The 23,318-nt window shown below is 49.1% G+C and overlaps 1 protein-coding gene across 1 annotated transcript; it reads right to left on the bottom strand.

Annotated features, from left to right (window-relative positions):
- On the bottom strand, positions 1-18,236 carry LOC102393332 (collagen alpha-1(I) chain). The gene is made up of 4 exons (XM_044941946.2): positions 18,189-18,236; positions 17,211-17,949; positions 1,062-1,227; positions 1-843 (listed from the first exon to the last, which is right to left on the bottom strand). Exons 1-4 carry the CDS (start codon positions 18,234-18,236, stop codon positions 798-800), a joined length of 999 nt encoding a protein of 332 aa, XP_044797881.2. The 3' UTR covers positions 1-797.
- Between the last annotated feature and the right edge of the window lie 5,082 nt (positions 18,237-23,318).

The following is a 23,318-nucleotide window of genomic DNA, read 5'->3' as shown; positions in this document are numbered from 1 at the left end:
TCAAGAGCAATAAAGTATGACTTTATTGTCATCAGGCACTCTCTCCTCTTTGCTGCTTTGTGTTAACCTTTGTCGGCTTGGACAGAAAAGCTGTAATTATTGCAGAGAGAGAAGGGTTCACTGGTTTTGTCCTGGATAGCCTGAAGCACTTACTTCTAAAGTTCGGTTACCATGGCAACCGTGTAATCGCCCCTAGGGTCTGTTAACTTTGATCAGGGTGAATCTGGATGGAGGTGTGGGAGACTGGAAAGAGCTTGATTCCTTCATTCATTCCCTCGATGTTGGGGAGACACGTGTGAACCAGACAGATAAGGCCTAGCAAGAATTACAGATTATGGGAATTCCCTGGTGGTCCAGTGGCTAAGAGTGGGCACTCCCAGTGCAGGGGGGCCGACTTCAATCCCTGGTCAAGGAACTAGTTCTCACATGCCGCAACCAGGAAAAAAAAAAAAAAATTCACATGCCCCCACTGATTCGGTGGACCGCAACTAAGACCCATTGCAGCCTAATAAGTAAAAATAAATATTTTTAAAAGAAAAGAATTACAGATTATAAGAATCAGCTAGACCTACATTCAACTGCCAGCCCTGCCTCTTCATCGCTGTGTGATGTCGGCGTGGTGCCTAAACCTCCCTGAATCTCCTCTGCAGATGGAGCGAAGACGACTTCTGTGAGGCTCTTGGACGCGGAGTAGGTGCCGTACCCATGTTGGTTCCCTTCCTCCTCGTCCCGACTCAGCCATTTACAGGCGGCGTGACTTGGGAGAAGGTATTTATCTTTCTGGAGCTTCCATTTCTTCAGAGATGATCCGTAAAAGTCCCTTCCGTCTCGGGAGCCTGGACCCTGAAGGGTTAAATACAGCCGCTCAGCGGAGCCTGATTGGCTGCTGCCGCTCCTTCCTTCCCAGGAACAGACCCGGAAGTACAGGTTCCCTGGGACGCCAGCAACACCCCTCAGCCACAGGCTTTGCAGGGCAGGGCTGATTTCAGATGCGAGTTCCGTGCTTGTCAGACCAGATTCCCTGGTCTGGAGTTTGGGAGAGCCAATAGCCCGGAACTGACCTCGCAGGGGAGACATCCCTTTGTCTCGCTGGGCTACTCTGCTCAGAAGGGGGATGAAGAACCGGTGCGAGTCCTTCACAGGCTTCAAGGAAGCTAGCCCGGGAGTCACCGCAGGGCGCTGAGTACCACAAGCCTGGCATTAGGTTCTTCATAGAAGGATTGTTTTCTAATTGAGATTAAAATTCACAAAACATGATTTGAACCATTTTAAAGTGTAAAACCCAGCGACATTTAGTCCCATTTTCTATCACCCCTACCAGTTCCAAAACAGCTTCATCACTTCCAAAGGAGACCCTGGGCCCATTAAGTAATCCCTCCCTATTTCTCCCTTTCCCCAGCCTCTGGCAACCACTAATCTGCCTTCTGTCTCTATAGATTTAACCATTCTGGATATTTCATATCAATAGAATGATAATATGTAGTCTTTTGTGACTGACTTCTTTCACTGAATATAATGTTTTTGAGGTTTATCCACCTTGTAGCATACATTGGTCCATCATCCCTTTTTATGGCTGAATAACATCCCATTGTATGGGCCTCCCACATTTTACACATCTGTTCAGCCACTGATGGACACCATTGGACTATTGTGAATAGTGCTGCTATGATTCATGTACCAGCAATTGCTTGACTACTTCTTTACAATTATTTCAGGTATATACTCTGTAGAGATTCCATTCTGCCAAACTGGGGCAATAATCCCTGGCCTGCCTTCCTCACTTGCTAGTGTGAGGATTGGGTGTAAAAGTGAAGGAAAATATTCATAGTAGTGCTTCCTCGTAGCTCAGTCAGTAAAGAATCTGCCTGCAATGCAGGAGACCCGGGTTCGATTCCTGGGCCAGGAAGATTCCCTTGGAGAAGGAAATGGCAACCCACTCCAGTACTCTTGCCTGGAGAATCCCAGGGACAGAGGAGCCTGGTGGGCTACAGTCCATGGGGTCAAAATAGTCGGACACAACTTAGGGACTAAACCACCACCACCAATGCTAACAACTGTTTTACATCAACATCCTATTAGATATCTTCATGCACATGTCTGACATCTAGATCTTAATACATCCACATTGAAGTGGATCTCCTCCCCAAAACCTGGTTCACTTGCAGCCTCAACCATCTCAGTTGGTGGCAACTGATTCCTTCTGTTAGTTCAGGCTCAGCATCGCCATCATCTCCTCTCTCTGTCTCACACACACACTCCAGATCAGAGCTCTCAGGAAACCAAGCTGGTCCCAGCTTCAAAATACACCCAGAATCCAATGATTTCTCATTGCCACCACTGCCCTACCAGGACCTATGCACCGGTTCTCCCAGCCTCATTCTGCACCTCCTTTTAAAATGTAAGTCAGATCATGTCATACTTTTGCTCAAAACCTTGCAGTGATTCCTCTCCACCTGGAGTAAAGGCCAAGTTCACCATGACCAGCACTGCCCCATGGGATCTGGCAGCCTGACCTGTGACATCATCTCCCAGCTCAGTTTCCCTGACCGCCCCTACCCCCAGCCCCGCCAGGCACGTTTCACCTGGGGAGCTTTGCACAGGCATGTTCCTTCTGTGCAAACATTCTTCCTCAAGATACTAGCACGTCTATCTCCCTCACCTCCAGTCTTGGCTCAAATGTCACCTTCTTTTTTCTTTTTCTTTTAATGGGTTTGCATTTATTATTTTTCATGATAAACTTTTCTTTTCTTTTTTTTTTGGTCATACCGAGGGGAACTTCCCTGACCAGGGATTGAACCTGCGCCCTCTGCAGCATAGTGGGTGCTTGATGCATATTTGCTGAATTAGTAAACAATACTAACAACAATAGTGAACATTTATTAAGCCTATTAATGCCACATCCTCTACAAAGATGCCACACAAATTTCATAAACAGGGGCTTGCCTGGTGGCTCTGTGGTGAAGAGTCCTCCTGCCAATGCAGGAGACTTGGGTTCAATCCCTGATCTAGGAATATCCGACATGCCACAGAGCAACGAAGTCTGTACGCCACAACTATTGAGCCTGTGCTCTTGACGCAGGACCTGCAACTTCAGAAGCCCACACGCCCTAGAGCCTTTGCTCTGGAGCACCGCAACTAGAGAGTAGCCCTCACTCTTGGCAACTAGAGAAAAGCCTCCACAGCAACAAAGACCCAGCACAGACAAGAATTTTAAAAAAGAAGAAGGTGTTGTCTTTAAAAAAAAAAAATTCATAAACAAAGTAGAATTCCTTTGCTTTCATTTTACAGGAAACTGGGGCTCAGAACTTTTTAGGCAACCTACCCCAAGCGACTATTTAGCACTTGGCAGAGAACAGATTGGAACCCAGATCTGACTGCTTGACTCTGGAATTCTTACTCTTTTCTACTTTGTCCTGTGGTCACTGCAGTGTATTTAACATGGTTCACTCGCTCATTCATTCAGCAAGTATTTCCCAAGCCTCTTGCATTCCTCCTCTCCTGAAATGCCAGGCCCTTTACTGCAGACTGGGGACACTCACAGAAATCGGTCTGGATCCTGGGGGAGGAGTTCAGGTCCTAAGTTCTGGGCAACCTGTCTCCTGGGTTTTGTAAACTGATCAAGGGGGCTCTGTCTCCCTAGCCACTCATGAGCTCTACTAAAGGGGAGACCATCTGAACTGATTGTCCCCCCTTTACAGCAGGAACAAAGCAGCTTCCCACACCATAGCCCTGGCGGTCAGGCTGAGTGAGGCCTGAAGGAGCACGCTCCACTGCACCTCACCAGGTAAACAAGCCAAGAGGAGGGCCGTGGGTGTGGGTGCAGGCCCAGGCCGAGGGGCTGAGGGGTGGGAAGACAGGGAGGAAGTGTGGGCGAGGGGGAGTGCTGGCTCTGGAGCAATCACGATTGCCACACAGGGAGATGCCAGCCCCAGACTCCCTCCCAGGGCTTCCTCCCTGCTTTCTCAAGCCCGGAGACTCGCTGAGCACAGTGTGGCCTGAAGGGGCCCTTCCTCTTGCTCGTGCTGCTTCCTCCCGCCAGAACCCGCATGCCTGCCTCCTCCGGGCTGCCCCTCTGTGGTTCACCCCCTTATTCCTTCCTCCTGAGCCTCCCAAGGAAAGCAGGGGGCAGGGGTGTGCGGGATGGGGAAGACAGTTCATCCCTCTAATCCTCAATTGCCTGGCACTTCATGTTGTAAAGCCTCGCTGAGGAGTTGGTTTTGGGGTTTGGGGTTTGATTAAACACACACACACACAGACACACACTGGATCCTGCATGCCCCATGGCTTTTCTTTCCTGTTTAGCCAACACACATTTATGAGAGCTTCCTCTGGGCAGGACCCTCTGCCAGGCGCTGGGGGGCCTGAGGGGTCCTGGGGGAAGCTAGAAAGGTGACTGCTAACCACATTGCAGCCACAGGCGGGGGCAGGGTGGCTCTGGGGCCCCCAAGGAGTTCCTGATGCAGCCTGGAAGGCAGGGACACTGCCTAGAGAAACAGGCGAAGGACAGCTCTGAAGTGGAGCTCAGGAATAGAACTTAAGTGCCCAAATGCAGGGGACACTGTCCTTCAGAGGTCTGGAGGCCCCTGGGATGGACTTTGGCAGTTGTTCCCCACCTGGAATCAAGTCCAGGTCTCCCTTGCAAGGGAGGCCTGGGCAGCAGAGTGAATATTCTGTCCTTGAAACTACAGCTGGGAGGTGGAAAGGGCGCTCCCATTATAGAGAGGGGCAAACTGAGTCACAGGGGTGTGTTTGCACACTCCCCTAGATCACAGGTTGCCTTGGAGGTGGGAAATCAGGCTTGACTCTGCTGCACCCAGGGTAAAAAATACTTAAAAATTATCCACGGGTAGGGTATTTACTGGTACAGCAGTGTGTTATAGAAATGGATAAATAGGATTTTATGTTGTATGATCCAAATTTTATAAAATACACAGGTACATACACACTTACATTTTTTAAATTGACACTGGTAGACTACAAAATGTTAATAGTTGTTATCTCTAAGTTGTAGATTGCAGATGTTTTTAAAAGACTTTTTATCATGCTGAAATATGCTGGAATATTATGGAAATATGCGAAAAATAAAATAGGATAATGAACCATTGTTGTTGTTCAGTTGCTCAGTCGTGTCCGACTCTTTGAGACCCCATGGACTGCAGCACGCCGGGCATCCCTGTCCTTCACCATCTCCCAGAGCCTGCTCAAACTCATGTTCACTGAGTCAGTGATGCCACCCAACCTTGTCGTCCTCTGTCATCCCCTTCTTCTCCTGCCTTCAATCCTTCCCAGCATCAGGGCCTTTTCTAATGAATAGGCTCTTCACATCAGGTGGCTTCAGCTTCAGCATCAGTCCTTCCAATGAATACTCAGGATTGATTTCCTTTAGGATAGACTGATTTGATCTCCTTGCTGTGTAAGGGACTCTCAAGAATCTTCTCCAACACCACAGCTCAAAAGCATCAGTTCTTGGTGTTCAGCCTTATTTATGGTCCAACTCTCACATCCGTACATGACTACTGGAAAAACTATAGCTTTGACTATATCAACCTTTGTCAGCAAAGTGATGTCTCTGCTTTTTAATATGCTGTCTAGGTTTGTCATGGAAATTCCCTGGTAGCTCAGTCGGTGAAGAGTCTGCTTGCAGTGCAGGAGACCCGGGTTCAATCCCTGAGTCAGGAAGATCCCCTGGAGAAGGAGATGGCAACCGACTCCAGTATTCTTGCCTGGAAAATCCCATGGCCGGAGGAGCCTGGCGGGCTACAGTCCGTGGGGTCGCAAGAGTCGGACACGACTGAGCAACTAAACCACCACCAGGTTGGTCATAGCTTTTCTTCCAAGGAGCAAGCGTCTTTTAATTTCATGGCTGCAGTCACCATCTGCAGTGATTTTGGAGCCCCCCAAAAATAAAGTCTGCCACTGTTTCCACTGTCTTCCCATCTATTTGCCATGAAGTGATGGGACTGGATGCCATGATCTTAGTTTTCTGAATATTGAGTTTTAAACCAACTTTTTCACTCTCCTCTTTCACTTTCATCAAGAGGCTCTTTAGCTCTTCTTCACTTTCTGCCATAAGGGTGGTGTCATCTGCATATCTGAGGTTATTGATATTTCTCCCTGCAATCTTGATTCCAGCTTGTGCTTCATCCAGCTCGGCATTTCTCATGATGTACTCTGCATATAAGTTAAATAAGCAGGGTGACAATATACAGCCTTGATGCATTCCTTTCCCAATTTGGAACCAGTCCTTTTGTTCTATGTCTGGTTTTAACTGTTGCTTCTTGACCTGAATACTGGTTTCTCAGGAGGCAGGTATGATGGTCTGGTATTCCCATCTCTAAGAATTTTCCATAGTTTGTTGTGATCCACACAGTCAAAGGCTTTAGTGAACTGTTGTCAGCCCAATAACCAACCACCCATGCCTGACCATGCTCCATCCACCCCTCTGTGATGTACTCCATGGCAGTAAATCCTACAGATCATATTATCTCTTCTCCAAATAGTTCAGTGTGTATCTCTCAAAAGAAGACCTTTAAATATATATGTGTGTGTTAGTAGCTCAGTCGTGTCTGAGTCTTTGTGACTCTATGGACTGTAGCCTACCAGGCTCCTCTGTCCATTGGATTCTCCAGGTAAGAACACTGGAGTGGGTTGCCATGCCCTCCTCCAGGGGATCTTCCTGACCCAGGAATCGAACTTGAATCTCCTGCATCTCCAGCATCGAAGGTAGATTCTTTACCGCTGAGCCACCTGGGATCCCCCCAAATATATGCACATATATATGGCAACCAAGATACCATTACATCTAAGAAGATATACAATTATTCCTTAATATTATCAAATGGCCAGTCTGTGTTCAGATTTCCCACAGTGTCACATATGCATAGGTGTTTCCAATTTACAGTTGCTTTAAAGAAAATCAGGATGAAAATCATGACCGCTTTATGTAATTAGCTGATATACTGTTTAGGTATCTTTCGTCTACAGTGTCCCCCTTCATCTCTTTTTATGTTCTTTGAAAACACATTATTTATCCTAAAATAGCTGACAGTTTGCTGATTGCATCTCTGTGGTCTAATTTAACAAATTTCTCTGTTCTTTGTATTTCTCGTAAAGGGATAGTTTCACCTAAAGCCTGATTCGATTCAAATTAGAGTTTTTTAGACAAGACTAATTCAGAAGAGGTGTTGTGTGATTTCACTAGGAGGCAAAAAATGTCTGGCTGTCTTCCTTGGTGTGACATGAGCAGCCTTGTCGTTCAGTGTTGAGGTCCCTAAATTCATGAGGAGTTGCAAGACGAAAATCATCTAATTGATCATTCTCTGGAATGATTAATTCCAGAATACCTCTGTGAAGTGAAACTTCCTCTCACCACCTGTCTGACTCATCTGAGGTATAGATCTTAAAGGAAGGGCCTGAAAAACGCATCAATCTCACCCTTTATTCACCGGTCTTCAAAATAATAAGTTTGTTCACCAGCATCCACCAAAGGCCTTTGGAAACCTCAACTCAGCTCCTGAGTCCTTTGTCTTTTTTTTTTTTTTTTTAGGAAAAACATATACATATATATGGGGGTTTTTTAATATATGTTTTTAAAATTTTGTTTACATATTTACTTTTGTCTGTGCTGAGTCTTCGTTGCTGTGAGAGCTTTTCTCCAGTTGTGGCGGTCCGGGGCTACTCTAGTCACAGTGAACAGCCTTCTCGTTGCAGAGAACGAGAAGCAGTGCCTTCTCTTACTGCGAGCACAGGCTCTAGGGTTTCAGCTGCACGGGCTTCAGCAGTTGCAGCTCGTGGGCTCAGTAGTTGTGGTTCCTGGACTCCAGAACACAGGCTCAGTAGCTGCAGCTCCTGGACTCCAGAACACAGGCTCAGTATATGTGGCACACGGGCTTAACTACTCCGAGGCATGTGGATCTTCTCAGATCAGGAATTAAACCTGTGTCTCTTGCACTGGCAGGTGGATTCTGACCACTGAGCCATGAGAGAAGCCCATGTATGTATGGTTTTGTTTGTTTTGACTTTTTGGCCAAGCTGCATGTGGGATCAAACCACTGGACCACCAGAGAAGTCCCACACCCTTTAAGTCTTGATAGCCTCTTTGCTAGCTGGTGTTTCCAGATCTTCCGGAATTCTCTGGGGTTCAGATCTAGAATCAGCCACTCTCTAAGGAGCTCTGGTTCCTCTTGAAGGCAATCATGTTTAGAGACCATAAGCTGGGTCCTAAGGGTATAATTGGTTTCTTAAATTTTTTTCTCTTTTTACTTTTTATTTTGAAATAATTTTAGACATACAGAAAAGTTGCAAAAATAGCACCGAGAGTTCCCCTATATCCTCTTGCCCAGCTTCCTCTCAAGTTAACATCTTACATAACCACAGTATAATGATCAAAACCAAGAAAATACCATGGGGACAATACTATTAAATAAAATTAACTGCAGACTTTATTCAGATTTCACCAATTTTTCCACCAATGTTCTCCCACCCCCATTCCATTTCTAGGATCCCATTGGATGGTACATTAAATCTACCCATCATGTAACCTTAGTCTCCCCTCACCCATAAGGGTCCCTCAGTCCTTCCTTACATAAATCGTGATCTTGACACTTTTGAAGGATACTGGTCACGTGTTTTGTAGAACGTCCTTCACTTTGGGTTTATCTCATGTTTTTTCATCATTTGAGGGAGATTGTGCCTTCTGGGAAAGCATAACGGAAGAAGAGGCCTTCTTTTCACTACATTAGGGATACCTGATGTTCATATGTCTTCTTCCTGAGATATGCAGCTTAATCACTTGGTTAAGATGGTGTCTGCCATATTTTTCCACTGTTCAGTTATTATTTTTGTTTTTGTAGTTAATAAATACCTTTTAGACAATGCACATACGCTCTTCCTCCTTAAACTTTTCCCACTAATTTTTCCATCCATCAGTGGATGCTGGCTGCCGTGATTATTATTATGGTGTTCTAATGGTGAGCCCCTATTTCCCTCATTCCTTCTGCACTTATTAATTGGAATCCTTCTGTAAAAAAGAGCTGTTCTTTCCTCTCCCATGTTTCCTCATTTATGTATTCATTTATTCATTCTCCCACGTACATCAGTATGGATTTGTGGATATTTTATTCCATGGGTTATAATCCAGTTCTGTAGCTAGTATAATAGGCTTTGAATAAATGTTTCTGGAAGAAAGCAAGGCAAGCATGGAAAGAGAAAGAAAAGAAGAAGAAATTGATAGGGAACTTGTCTTAATCACCTGTATGTAATAAATCTTCATCAGAACACAGCATACAGGTTAAACAAAGTGTTCCAGTCCATCCGCGTGTGCTGGTCGGAGGGCCTGTTCTACAATGCAGGTCCGAGTTGGTTGGGGGACACTGCACTGCTCTGGGAGCCCCTGGGAGGGGGCTGTTTTTCTCTCTGTCCTCAGGACTCTGCCTGGCCAGGGCAGGGGTAGTGAATGCTGGTTCCTTTAGTTTGCCATCTCACTCAGAGTAAAAGCCTAAGGTCTTGCAAAGGTCTCAGAGTCTACACACTCCGGGGCCCCCTTGTCCCTCCCCGCCTTTCTCCTCTCTGTGCCTCATTCATTCAGTTCCACTCGCACTGGCTATGCTCCCTGAGGCAGGCTCTCTGCACTGACCTGGCCTGCTCTCCCCCAGGTGTCGCTTGATCCTCTCCTCCGGCAGGTCTTCTCCCGTGAACTCCCCTGACCGCCCCCCACCCACCCCAAACTGCCACCTCTCTTCCCACACTGCCTCCCTCCTCCTCTCATTGCACTACATATTTTTTTCCTATTTGTTCTTTCATTTTCTGTCTCCCTCCCCTTGGATCTAAGTGCCTGGAGGAGCAGAGGGACTGACTTCAGTGAGGCAATAGGAGGGGGGACAAATACAACACGGTGTGGAGCCTTGAGGAGTGGTCAGGGAGGGCTTCTCGGAAGAGGAAGCCTCTAAGCCATGGAGCCAAAGGTTGTTCAGGTGTTAGTGAGGTGAATGGAAGCATGTCGGGAAGAGTCTTTTAGGAACCAGGTGAGAGGGAGCAGGTCACTCAGGCATTGTGGGTGCTGTAGACGGCTGGCACAGGGAACCTCAGCATGTGTGTGCACAGGGTCTCCCACGTGGCAGGTCGTGGAGCCCCTCAGGGTCCTGGGGGTGGGGGCAGTGGCAAATAAACTCGCTCCTGCTGTCGCCAGGGAGACTGGAACGAGTTGGGAGAAGGGAGAGGAGGTGGGTCCTGAGGACAAGCTGTCTGGTCCACAGCAATATTCCTGGACCATTCTCGGGTGCGAAAAGCTAGGCAGCAAAAGCCAGACATCAGAGAGATTGAGGTGGAATGTGGGGCCCAATTTTGCTAGAAAACATGGAATTTGGTCTTTATCCCCAGGACAGAGAGCCACGGGGGCATTTTAAGCCTAGAAATGACACCATCCAACTTGTATTTTGGGAAAGATTCCATCTACTCCTTTCTGAAGAAGCCTCGACTCCACTCAACAATGTCTACTTTGCTTCTTTTTAGTAACCTTTCTTCCTTCAGCATGAAATCTCCTTTTCCTTAATTCCTACTGTTGTTGTTTTTTTAAGATTTTTTTTTTTAATGTGGACCATTTTTAAAGTCTTTATTGAATTTGTTACAATATTGCTTCTGTTTTCTGTTTTGGTTTCCTGGCCAAGGGATCTTAGCTCCTCAAGTGAAAGTGAAGGTCGCTCAGTCATGTCCTGCTCTTTGTGAGCCCATGGACTGTATAGTCCATGGAATTCTCCAGGCCGGAATACTGGAGTGGGTAGCCTTTCCCCTCTCCAGGGGAATCTTCCCGACCCAGAGATCGAACCCAGGTCTCCCGCATTGCAGGCGGATTCTTTACCAGTTGAGCCACAAGGGAAGCCCAAGAATACTGGAGTGTGTAGTATTGAAGTGCCTATCCCTTCTCTAGCGGATCTTTCCGATCCAGGAATCGACCAGGGATCAAACCTGGAGCCCCCTGTACTGGAAGGGAAAGTCTTAACCACTGGACCACCAGAAATCCCTCCCTTTCCCTAATTCCTGAGTACTGAGTACTCATGGCCTGGGTGGGAGACCCCAAAGCTTTCACCCTCTCTTTATTTTACTGGCTCCCACACTTATCCTTCAGGTCCATTTTCTTGCTTTGCATTTATCGTAATTAATAACTTCATATTTGTGCTGAGCGTTTACATGTTTATGGGCTTCCCTGGTGGCTCAGACAGTAAAGAATCTGCCTGTAATGCAGGAGACCCAGGTTCGATCCCTGGGTCGGATCCCTGGGTCAGAAAGACCCCTTGGTAAGTTCTGGGCCACCAACCACTGCTTTGACTGTGGAGTACACACTTCCAATGGTTTTCAACATAATTTTAAGGTGTTAGGAAAGGCAATGGCACCCCACTCCAGTACTCTTGCCTGGAAAATCCCATGGACAGAGGAGCCTCGTAGGCTGCAGTCCATGGGGTCGCTGAGGGTCGGACACGACTGAGCGACTTCACTTTCACTTTTCACTTTCATGCATTGGAGAAGGAAATGGCAACCCACTCCAGTGTTCTTGCCTGGAGAATCCCAGGGACGGGGGAGCCTGGTGGGCTGCCGTCTATGGGGTCGCACAGAGTCGGACATGACTGAAGTGACTCAGCAGCAGGAAGAATGCCTAACATCTATTGAGTGATTACCTTGTTACAGGCATCGTTCCCATCATAGGAGCAGAAACTCATTTCATCCTCACAACTAGCTTGTGAGGTCGCACTATTTTATATTCTCATTTTACAGATTAAAAAAAAAGTGAGACCTTACAGACTTAGAAAACAAACTTATGGTTGCCAGGGAGAAGGGATAGTTAGGGAGTTTGGGAAACCGCTATTCAAAATAGGTAGGTAACCAACCTGTGGCACCTACTACGTAGCACATGGAACTATTCAATCTTATATGCCAGCCTGGATGGGAAGAGGTTTGGGGGAGAATGGGTACTGAGTCCCATGTATGACGGTCTCACCCAGTCCTCCCTTTTTACAAAGAAGACCTAGGCTGGAAGGTGTTATCTGGAATCTGGTCTGTCCTTGTAAGCCATGGTGGGGTAGCCAGGTTAGGACTAGGACAAAGTTGGGACTTCCCTGGCCATCCAGTGCTTAGACATCTGTGCTTCCATTGCAGGGGGCACGGGTTCGATCCCTGGTCCCTAAGATTCTGAATACCTTGAGGTGTGACCAAAAAAAAAAAGAACCTGGACAAAGTTGTTACCTCTCCCTGTTGCCCTCAGTGGGCCCCACGTCCATTGCCTGCAGTGTAACGTCTATGACACCCTCTGGGCTCCCAGTCTGCCCAGCCCTCAAGCCTCCCCTCCCATCTCTCTGCCCATCACCCCGTTCCTCCCCTAGCTTCCCTTCTTCCTTCTGGGCATTTAGGGGACCCCTGAACCCAGCATGACTGGTCTTGATAATGGCTAATTGTTGGTGTTGGCTGCATTGCTGGACCACCAGCTCCAGGAGAAGAGGGGCAGGTCTACTTTGTGGAGCCCCCAATTCCAAGCACAGCCTCCGGCTAAGATGTACATGTTGAGCAAATGGATGCTTGTAGTGGGAGAATAAGGGAGCAATTACTGCATTGGTCAAGGCGAAAATTGAAGTAGGTCTGTGCTAGCTGCGTGTGTGGGTGTGCTCAGTCGCTCAGTCCTGTCTGACTCTTTGCGGCCCCATGGGGCTGTTTCCCGCCAGGCTTCTCTGCAATTTTCCAGGCAGGAATACTGGAGAGGTTGCCATTTCCTACTCCAGAAGATCCTTCGTGACCCAGGGATCGAACCTGCATCTCTCGCGTCTCCTGCAGTGGCAGGTGGATTCCTTACCATTAGCACCACATGGGAAGCCCGTGTGGTGGGGGCAGGGGTTGTCAGGAGAGGGAGAAGAACAAGCCCAGATGGGAAAGGATTTACAGAGCTAGAATCTAGATATTTCGTTTTTTTTGTTTGTTTGCTGTTGTTTTTGATGTGGATCATTTTTAAAGTCTTTACTGAATTTGTTACATATTGCTTCTGGTTTTTTCTTTTTTTATTGCTTCTGTTTTATGGTTTTGGGGTTTTTTTGGTGGGGGGGGCGCTGGCGGCTGGGAGGCACATGGGATCTCATCTTCCCCACCAGGGTTCAAACCTGCACTCCCTGCGTTGGAAGGCGAAGTCTCAACCACTGGACCACCAGGGAAGTCCCAGAGACGTTTGTTTTTAATGGTGAGAAAACATTATTGCCAGTCCACACCCTACTCATTCCAAAGGGGTAAATCATGGCAGATTATCTGGAGCCACTGAAGGCTTTTGAGTAGAAAAGTGATTGTTCCACAACAGGCACTGTTCTGCATGTTTTATATCTTGTAAGTTGCCTCAGTCTGACACAGTCATAGGGCCCCTCACCCCTGGGCCCACCCTCTGTGGCTGGCCCCACTGGCTGCCCCGGAACCCTAGCAGGTGTGGCCACTGGAGTGCTGCCTGAACTTCCTGGGCGATATGTGTGCTGGTAAGGCTGATAGCCTGTCGGCCACATCTGGGTTGCTGCAACAGGGCTCTTGTCGTGCTAACAAGGTCATGCGTCTGCAGGTTCCCTCAGTTGCTGCTTCTCAGCCGCACTGAGAGGGAAAGCAAGCCAGCTTATCACCAGGTAGCCCATGGCCCCTGCAAGCCAGTGAACAAGAGAAAGGCCCACCTCTTTATCCTAAATTCAAATCATCCTGGAGCGAGACAACCTACAATCAAATCCCAGCGCTGACACTCTGCGTCCTCACAAGTTACTGAACATCTTGGTTCATTTCCCCAACTGTACGACGGCTATGTGAGGAGTAAATGTAATACACATGGAAAGCCTTTCGCACATCCCTGGCAGGGGGTAAATGTTAGCTAATATTAAATCCCATCCCTCCCATCCTCTATAGAAAAATCCAACAGGAAGCCCAGAGGCCTCCTCACACAGCAGAACTGGGGTGAGATGAGGGACAGTTTTCTGGGACCATCCACTGGGTGGCCTGAGGTGGGGGAGGGGCACGCTGGCCCTCCTACTGGGCCTTCAGCAGTGCCCTGTGGCAAGGCCTAGGACTTCCCAGGTTCACAGCTGCCACCCTAGACCTGCCCTTGGTATTCTCTGTTGGGTGGAATGTAACCAGGTTAGGGTTATTTGCTTGAAGTGTGTCTTGGAAACTCACTGGAGCCCATGGGGACAGGCTGGTCCCATCTGCAGCCCCTTTGTTAATTCTTTTTTTTTGGCTGTGCCAGGCCTTAATTATAGCATGAAAGATCTTTAATTGTAGCATGGGGGATTTACTTCCTTGACCAGGGATTGAACCCAGGACCCCCCTGCATTGGGAGAGCAGAGTCTTAGCCACTGGATCACCAGGGAAGTCCCTCATTCACTTATTCTATTATTCATTTGCCTCAGCACACACTGTGCTGTGCTTCCCAGGTGGAGCTAGTGATAAAGTCAATGCAGGAGGAGCAAGACACATAGGTTCAATCCCTGGGTCGGAAAGACCCCCTGGAGTAGGAAATGGCAACCCACTCCAGTATTCTTGCCTGGGAAATACCATGGACAGAGGAGCCTAGCAGGCTACAGTCCAAGGGGTCTTAAAGGGTCAGACATGGCTGAGCAATTGCACACACACACACACACACACACTGTGCTGGACATTAGGGAGTCTGTGACATCTAAGCTCCCTCTAGGGAGTCCTGTCTCCCTCTAGGAGCTCACAGTCTTTACAGAGGAATCAAAAGAGCCAAGAGGCAGCTTCGATCTGGCAGCATCCAGACCACTGGGCCCTGCCTGGAGATGCAGGTGTGGATGGTGGGAGCCCAGGTGGAAGGCCCAGCTGAAGCCAGGCAGGGAAGTGAGAACGGGTTTGTTCTGCTGTATTGGAAAGCCTGCAGTGGGGTGGCTGGAGAATAGGTTAAAAATATGACCCAGAGCCTCATAAACTTCCCCCCAAAATGTGGCAAAAGGCCTGCTCCCTGGGGTTGTGTGTGTTACTCACTCAGTCGTGTCTGACTCTTTTTGACCCCATGGTCTGTAGCTCACTAGGCTCCTCTGTCCATGGGATTTCCCAGGCAAGAATATTGGAGTGGGTTGCCATTTTCCTCCTCCAGGGGATCTTCTGGACCTAGGTATTGAACCCAGGTCTCCTGCTTGGCAAGCAGATTCTTTACCATCCGAGCCACCAGAGAAGCAAGAATGGAATTTGCTTTTTCCAGAAGATGGAGGGTCAGGATGGGTTAAAAAGGGAGAACTGGCAATCAGAGGGGAAGGGTGCCCTGGATGATGGTCTGGGGACTAATGGAGACCCAGGCAGATGGGAGGGACACTGAGGGGTAGAATCAGTAGGACCTGGACCCTGGCTGAGCTGACAGTCCTGCAAGCTTCCAGAATGGCAGCACAGGCCCCCGCACTGACTTCAGTCCCTGCATGGGGAATGCCAGGCCGCTCTGACAATGGAGTTGTGCAAGTCTGTGCAGCTCAGCTGAACAGGCGGAGCAGCCCATTGCCTCCAGAATCTGTCCCATGCCAGCATCCAGCTTTGGTTTGGCTGAACTACCCAAGTGACCCTTCCATGCCCCCTCATAGGAAAGCATGAACTCAGCACTTAGCATAGAACCTGGCACAGCACAGACACTCAGTAAATGGTAGGTGGGATTATTTATTAAGCCTCTGCAGGGAGCACTCAGGGCTTCCCTGGTGGCTCAATGGTAAAGAACCTGCTTGCCTACGCAAGACACATGAGTTCAATCCCTGGGTTGGGAAGATCCTCTGGAGAAGGAAATGGCAACCACTCCAGTATTCTTATCTGGGAAATTCCATGGACAGAGGAGCCTGTCAGGCTACAGACCATGGGGCCACAAAAGAATTGGACAAGTCTTAGCCACTAAACAAAAAAGGGAGCGTGGGGGTGGGGGGGATGAGAACAAAAGACTTCTTCCATTCACTCAGTATTCACCTACTGAACAGTCTGGGGACAGGCCCTGGACAAGACCAGCTAAGGCGCTGTGTTGGGACTGACTGAGGGATGGCCTGAGGCCCTAAGCACTGCAGGACGGGGGAAAGCTGAGAAAAGGGGGTTCCTTCAGAACTCTTCCTAATACAGAGGTGGCAAGAGAAAAGGATCTTTCAGCCTACTGAAGGCTTGGGGTCTGGCTTCTCAGAGTCTACACCTAGTATCTTATCATCTAGAAGCAGTGTTCAGGTCACGTGGCCTTTCTAAAAACAGGCCAAGGGGCAAGCAAGTACTCCAAGTGGCTGGCACTACCTGGAGAGCCTAGGCCTGGCACACAGAAGGGCCCTGGGCTAGCTGACTTCCCGCAGCTTCAAGGGCCCACCTTCTGGCCGGAGGGAAAGTCTCCTTTATTGGCTTCTCCAGGCCCAGCCCGCTGCCTTTATCACTGCACCCTCCCGCCCAGCACGGGCTCCGTGCCAGAAGCCTCAGAAAATTTAATGGGCTGTTGTTGTGTGTCGGATTCTTTGCAACCCCCATGGACCGCAGCAGCCAGGCTTCCCTGTCCTTCACCATCTCCTGAAGTTTTTGCTCAAACACATTGAGTCGGTGATGCCATCCAACCCTCTGGTTCTCTGCCGACCTCTGTTTTAATGGGAAGTGAAAGTGAAAGTCGCTCAATCCTGTCTGACTCTTTGCGACCCCATGGACTATACAGTCCATGGAATTCTCCAGGCCAAGGAGTGGGTAGCCTTTCCCTTCTCCAGGAAATCTTCCTCCACCCAAGGATGGAACCCAGGTCTCCCGCATTGCAGGCGGATTCTTTCCCAGCTGAGCCACAAGGGAATTCCGTTTTAAGGGGAGGAAGGAGCCCAGACCTGTGTAACTGGGTTTGCCCGGCAGAAGCGGAGGGGCGCTCGGCCCAGCCCTGCAGGTGGCGCGCACAAACGCCATTCCCATTAGACAGACCAGGAAGCCGAGGCCCAGAGAGGCCGCTTGCTGAGGTCACACGCAACCCGTGTGCCCGCGCTGCCTGCCGCTCGGACCGCGTCCTGCCAATCCCGTCCCCAAGCCTGCGACCCCTGACCCCCAACAGTGCAGTACCCGCCTCCTGCTCTGCGGGGTTTTTATGACCCGGACGCAACCCCCGGGACAGCCCCCACCCCCCACACTCCCACTAAGGCCCTGCCTGCCTGCCCGCCCAGGCCCTCCCACCCCCCGCCCAGCCGCGCCGCCTCGCTGTGGCCCCCAGGGCCGCGCACCTGCCTGGGGTGGGTGGCGGGGACCGGCACTTCCGGAGGCGGGGTAGAGGTGGCGGGGCCCGCGTCTACTTTTTAGAGATGAAGCCTTGGCTGCGGCCTCCCGGCTCCCGGGCGGGGAGCGGGGTGGGGGTGGGGGTGGGGGGGAGGGAATCTGAAAAGGGAACTCGGACGCGAGAGCAAACCGGTGGCGGTTTCGTTCACCCAGATCCGGACACAAAGGCGCCCGCGGGCGGCTCGGCGCGGGCAGGCGGCCCCAAGACCCCGCGGCCGCCGGGGCCCCGGGGGCTTCCGCGGAGGAGGGAGACCCGGGCGGCGGTGGCCGGCTCGGTCCGGCCACACCCCGACACCTGGGCCCGGGGCGGAGAGAGCCGCACCCTAGGGCTCCGCTCTTTCCAACCTTTGTTCTGGCTTCAGCGCGCGATCCCCGGGCCCCTCCACCCTGGCCGCAGGGCTCAGTGCGGACCTCGACCCTTAACCTTCGCTGATCCACGGGCAGTCCCGCGGTCTCGGTCCCGGGCGGGGCGGGGGTGGGCGAGCGCGCGGGGTCCCGGCGGCTGCACGTGCCGGGCCTCAGGGGGGACGGAGCCCCGTTCTCGCCCCGCTGCCGCCCAGGTGTCCTGGCCGCTGGCACCGAACCGGGGGTTGGGAGCTGCGGAGGCGAGCCCGCTGGAGCGCCCTGGACCCCTGCCCTGGTGGAGATTATAGACAGGATCAGGGCCACGCTGATAGCAGTTAGTGACTGTCAGCCCTCACTATATGGGTGAGATCACAGCCTCAAGGGCTGACCCGAAGAGCCGGGCGAGAGTTCCTGTCCTTAAAGTTACAGGAAAGTTGGTAATCTTGAATTTTTTGTTTAATCATATTATTGAGGATTTTTTATCATAAGCGAAAGTCACGATGGTAAGATGAGCCCCCCAGGTGCGCAGCACTCAGATACAATTATAAGCAGGTGACCATCTGGTTCTGCCTGACCCTCACTCTCCACCCACGGCCCCGACCTGTCTTTGTGAAACAGATCCTTGGCATCGGGTCAGATTTCAGTTGTGCCCCCTGAGACACTTACTGGCTTTTGATGAAAAGCCCTTTGTTTGTTTAGAAAACATTTAAAAAGCTGAATAGATTAAAACATTAAGGAGTGGAGATAAACATGAAGATAAAGGAGACTGAACAGAGGAAGGAGTGGAAAGACTGAAATGATGGGTGAAAGCCCAGGCCATGCTTTCCGGGGGTGGGGGGGGCGGGGTGGGGGTGGGGTATTAAGTTCCCAAAGTGAGAGCTTGAGCAGAGAGGAGCCAGGGAGAAGAGGTGTGATTCCAATCGAAGGTAGAAGTGACCGGACTTGCTGATGGATTAGACAGAAGTCTTGAAGGAGAGAGGCTTCGAGGACGGGAAGCTAGAAGAATGGCAGTGCTTTGAACTGACTTGAGAAGACTAGGGGAAGATTTGGGGGAAACCAAAATGGAGTTTGGTATGTTACACCTGAGCTGCCATTGAGATATCCAAGTGGAGATACCATGGGGAGGTAGGTATTTAAAGAGAATTCCCAGGGATGAGAGCAGGGCTAGAGATTCCAAGAGTGGAGTTTTAACCACTGGACCACCAGAGAAGTCCCAAGGGCTAGAGATTTAAATCCGGAAGTTGAGAACCTGGGCTGCTGCTGTGTCGCTTCAGTCGTGTCCGACTCTGTGCGACCCCATAGACGGCAGCCCACCAGGCTCCTCTGTCCCTGGGATTCTCCAGGCAAGAACACTGGAGTGGGTTGCCATTTCCTTCTCCAATGCATGAAAGTGAAAAGTGAAAGTAAAGTCGCTCAGTCGTGTCCAACTCCTAGTGAGCCCATGGACTGCAGCCTACCAGGCTCCTCCACCCATGGGATTTTCCAGGCAAAAGTACTGGAGTGGGGTGCCATTGCCTTCTCCGTGAGAACCTGTAGTGTATTTAAAATCACAGGACTGGAATAGATAGTGGCCAGTGAAGTTGGAGGGAAATCAGGAGAGTGGTCTCTCAGAAGTCAAGGGAAGAAAGTGTTCCAAAGAAAGACAGAGGGATTGACAGTGTGGAATATCATGGAGAGGTCAAGGAAAAGGAGGACAAAGAAAAAGTGACCATTTAATCTCATAACAGGGACACCCTTGGTGAAGTTGGTGGGAGTAATTTCAAAAGTGCAACATAGTTGAAAGCCAAACCAGAGAGACCTGAGAGAACATGAGTGAGGGAGTGATTAATCTTTGGAGAAACTGTGATGTGAGCAGAAACTAGAGAAATGAGGCCAAAGGGAGCATAAGGTCAAGATACATTAAAACAAAATGAAATGACATTTTAGTACAGAGAATTTAAGACTTACTAGAGAGTAGAATAATATAATGAACCCATACCCGTCATCTAACATCTGTCTTTATCAACATACAATTTTGTTTCATCCATACCTGCCTAGTTACTTTAAAGCAAATCTTAGAATTCATTCTCTTTCAGTCATAAATGGACTTCAGTATGTATCTCTAACAGGGAAGGATTCAATCTTTCATAGTTAAGAACTTAGTTTTTTAACATAACTGCAAAATAATTTTCATACCTAAAACAATTAACAGTAATTCCTAAATAATTATCTAATAGCCAGTCACCAGTGTTCACACTTTCCTGATTATCCCATAAGTGATTTTCTAATAATTTGTGTGTTATAGTCAGGATACAAATAAATCCATATATTGCACTTGATTGATTTGTCTCTTAACCCTCTTTTAACCTATAACATTTCCTCTCCTTTACAAATTTTTTAAGAAACCAGATCATTTGTTTTTTAGAATTTTCCACACTGAGTTTTTCCACATTGGCTCTGTGGTAAAGAATCTGCCTATCAATGCCAGAGACATAGGATATGAGAGTTCAATCCTGGGTTGGGAAGATCCCCTGGAGAAGGAAATGGCAACCCACTCCAGTATTCTTACCTGGAGAATCCCAGGGACAAAGGAACCTGGTGGTGCGTCCAGGAGGTTGCACATGACTTTGCAACTAAACAACAAAAGCAACATCTTTCTAACCGTGCTGGGAACTTTCTGATGCATCCTATAAAGCCTCATTGTCTCTTGGTGATTGATCAGGTGTTTTCAGCCTGATCCTTCTATTATAAGTTCCCCATCAGCCTGTCACCCTACAACCCTAATCATGAGTGTTCTTGCAAAAGCAATGGTGAAGAGAAATCCTCCCAAGGGGCGAAACTGGAGTAGTGTATGTCATTGTCTACATGGTCTAGACTTGGGGATGACCTGAAATTAGACTTACAGGCTGTAACTAACAGAGACTTGAAGGGACAGGACTGGAAGACGAGTAACCAGAGAACTGCCGCTGCTGAAGTCAATTTAGTCATGTCCAACTCTGTGCAGCACTATGGACTGCAGCCTGCCAGGCTCCTCTGTCGGCGGGATTCTCTAGGCAGGAATACTGGAGTGGGTTGCCATGCCCTAACTCCGGGAGATCTTCCCAACCCAGGGATCAAACCCAGGTCTCCTGTATTGCAGGCCGAGTCTTTACCACTGAGCCACCAGGGGAGTCCAGCAGGAAAACTAGGGAAGAGCTATGAAGATGGGGGTGCTCAGAACAGGCAGTATGGACCTATTCGTGTCATATTTGAATGCTCTTCACAGGATATCTGTTGCAGAGGAGGCTCTCAGTATTATCAAGTGGACAAAATGACACATTCTGCGGCTGTCAGTCAGCCTCTTTCCCTGGCCACCCTGGTTCAAGTGGGTCCATGTGGCAAGGATGAAGATAATATGCACAGCTAACAAGGCCCTCCCCTCAACAAGCTAATCTGGCTTCTGCCATTCCTGAGTGTATAACCTCCCAAGCAGAGACCAGCACTCACCTCCCCAACCCTGCATGCCATCATCCCCCAGGGACTAGCCACTTGCTTGTAGGCTGGTTACACTGGACCCCTTCCATCGTGTTGGCAGCAGTTTTCCTCTCTAGAAAAACATACATTCTGTCATCAGTGCTTCTCCCTGCATCACCGTCCATAGTCTCTTAGAATGCCTTTTGCACTTTCATAGTATTCCATGCAACATGTATTTCATAGTATTCCATTGCACATCCAATCAAGGGACTGGCTTCCTAGCAAAAGAACTGTAGGTATGAGCACGCGTGCATAGAATTCAGTAGTGTTACTATGTACCCCACCACCTGGGGGCAGCTGGCCTGAAAGATGGTGGAGTGACCTACTGGAAGTTCTTTTCTGATGCCAGTTGAGAAGAACACCCTGAAAGGATGGGAGTCTGTCTTACACGTGCTTTCTTGCACGTGTGGTCAATACGTGGTGCTGTTTGAAGGTCTAGACAGGAGCAGCACCTCTCACTGTTACACCTGCTCAGCTCCTTCTCCCCACACCTTTAGCTTGATGGGAGGCCTTAGTTCCCAAAGGAGGAATTTGTCCTAATATTAGGGGACACAGCTATGGTTTCATTCAGTTGGAATCTGGACATTTGGCACTTCCCATCTGGTAAAGAAAGAGGTTACTCTACTGGCTGGAGTGATTCACCTGAATTCTCAAAGCAAATTGTTACTTACAAATCCATCACATGCTCAGTTGTGTCCAACTGTTTGCCACCCCATGGACTGTAGCCTGCCAGGCCCTCTGTGCTTGGGATTTCCCAGCAAGAACACTGGAGTGGCTTGCCATTTCCTTCTCCAGGGGATCTTTACGACCCAGGGATCAAACCCATGTCTCCTGCATTACAGGCAGATTCTTTACTGCTTGAGCCATGGGGGAAGCGTCGTTACTTACAAAGGGGGCTACAAAACTGTGTCTGGAATCCCAAGGAATCTTCCTTCACTTTCTCTCAGTGAAGAGGAGCCAGTCCTGCTGTCCCTGATGGTTTTGGTGAATCTAGATGTTTAAGGTTCTCTTAAGGCATCTACTCAATGTCACATCCAGGCCTCAGAGCCTCACTCCTTCTCTTTCTAGTCCCTAGCAGAGGAGACTTGCTGGGGCTGTGAGTTCAGCCTTCTTTGTAACTCATAAATAAAATCTTGGGCCTGGTTTCCAGCACTGTCTGTCCTCTGGCTGCAGGAGATGAGGGTCTCTTTAGACGTCACCATGGTGACTTTCTGGCTTCCACATCATGCTCTGAGTTGATTGTTGACTGACTTGAGCCAATTGTTTTCTTCCTTTTGGGTTCTTGTGGCAGTTAAAACAGCCAACTAGGGACCTCCCTAGTGATCCAGTGGCCAAGAGGCCGTGTTCCCAATGCAGGGGGCCCAGGTTCAATCCCTGGTGAGGGAACTAGATCTCACATGCTGCAGCTAAGACCCAGCGCAGCCAAATAGATAAATATATTTTTTAAAAAGCCCCCAAATCCTTATAATAATCCCTGATCCTGGTGTTTTTCATGCAGTAGCATTGTTGCAGATGCCAATGCAGCATCTTCTACTGGTACCACATCCCCATCAACCAAAGATGAGAGTCTCAGTCCTTGTGCTGGTCCAGCATGTTTGGGGTCATCTTCATCCCACTCACCATGAATAACAGAGTCCTCATTGCCATTTGGCTGGCAAGTGATCCAATTCCAAAATTCCGTTCTGAGAGCTTACTTCCTAGAACCACTTCTGGTAACGTCTTACCTTAGATTTCATCAGACGCAGGTCCTTAGGCAAGAATCTGAGAGCAGGTAGCTTATTTTGAAAATGAAACCAGAAAGTCCCAGTAAAAGGAGTGGAAAAGTAAGACAGGAAAGGTAAGGAAGCTGATGCCCAGGATGTGGTTGATATACAGGGTACATTAATGATTGGTTACCCCTGGGGGCTTTCCTGGTGACTCAGATGTTAAAGAATCTGCTTGCAATATGGAAGACCTGGCTCGATTCCTGGGTTGGGATGATCCCCTGGAGAAGGAAATGGCTACCCACTCCAATATTCTTGCCTGGAGAAACCCCATGGACAGAGGGGCCTGTTGGGCTACAGTCCACAGGGTTGCAGAGTCTGACACAACTGAGCGACTAGCAACAGCACCACTGTGGATGGCTAGAGCTCATCACAGACTCCCTTTGGAAGTGGTGCAGAGCGTCCTTGGGATGGTGCTACTCTGGATTAGGGAAGCATGCTATTTAGCCACTAACT

Source organism: Bubalus bubalis, chromosome 4 (genome assembly GCF_019923935.1).
Source record: "Bubalus bubalis isolate 160015118507 breed Murrah chromosome 4, NDDB_SH_1, whole genome shotgun sequence".
NCBI lineage: Eukaryota > Metazoa > Chordata > Mammalia > Artiodactyla > Bovidae > Bubalus > Bubalus bubalis.
Note: the sequence above shows the minus strand (reverse complement) of the source record. Positions and strands in the feature narration are given on the sequence as shown.

What these genes read in the sequence shown, in the direction of transcription:
- LOC102393332 (XM_044941946.2), bottom strand. Translation starts at nt 18,236, where the DNA reads ATGCCAAGGATCTGTTTCACAAAGACAGGTCGGGGCCGTGGGTGGAGA. An exon ending in CCGCCACCCACCCCAGGCAG is followed by an intron (nt 1,228 to 17,210) that starts GTGCGCGGCCCT and finishes AATCTCAATTAG; the next exon opens with AAAACAATCCTTCTATGAAG. An exon ending in AGGGATGTCTCCCCTGCGAG is followed by an intron (nt 844 to 1,061) that starts GTCAGTTCCGGG and finishes TTAACCCTTCAG; the next exon opens with GGTCCAGGCTCCCGAGACGG.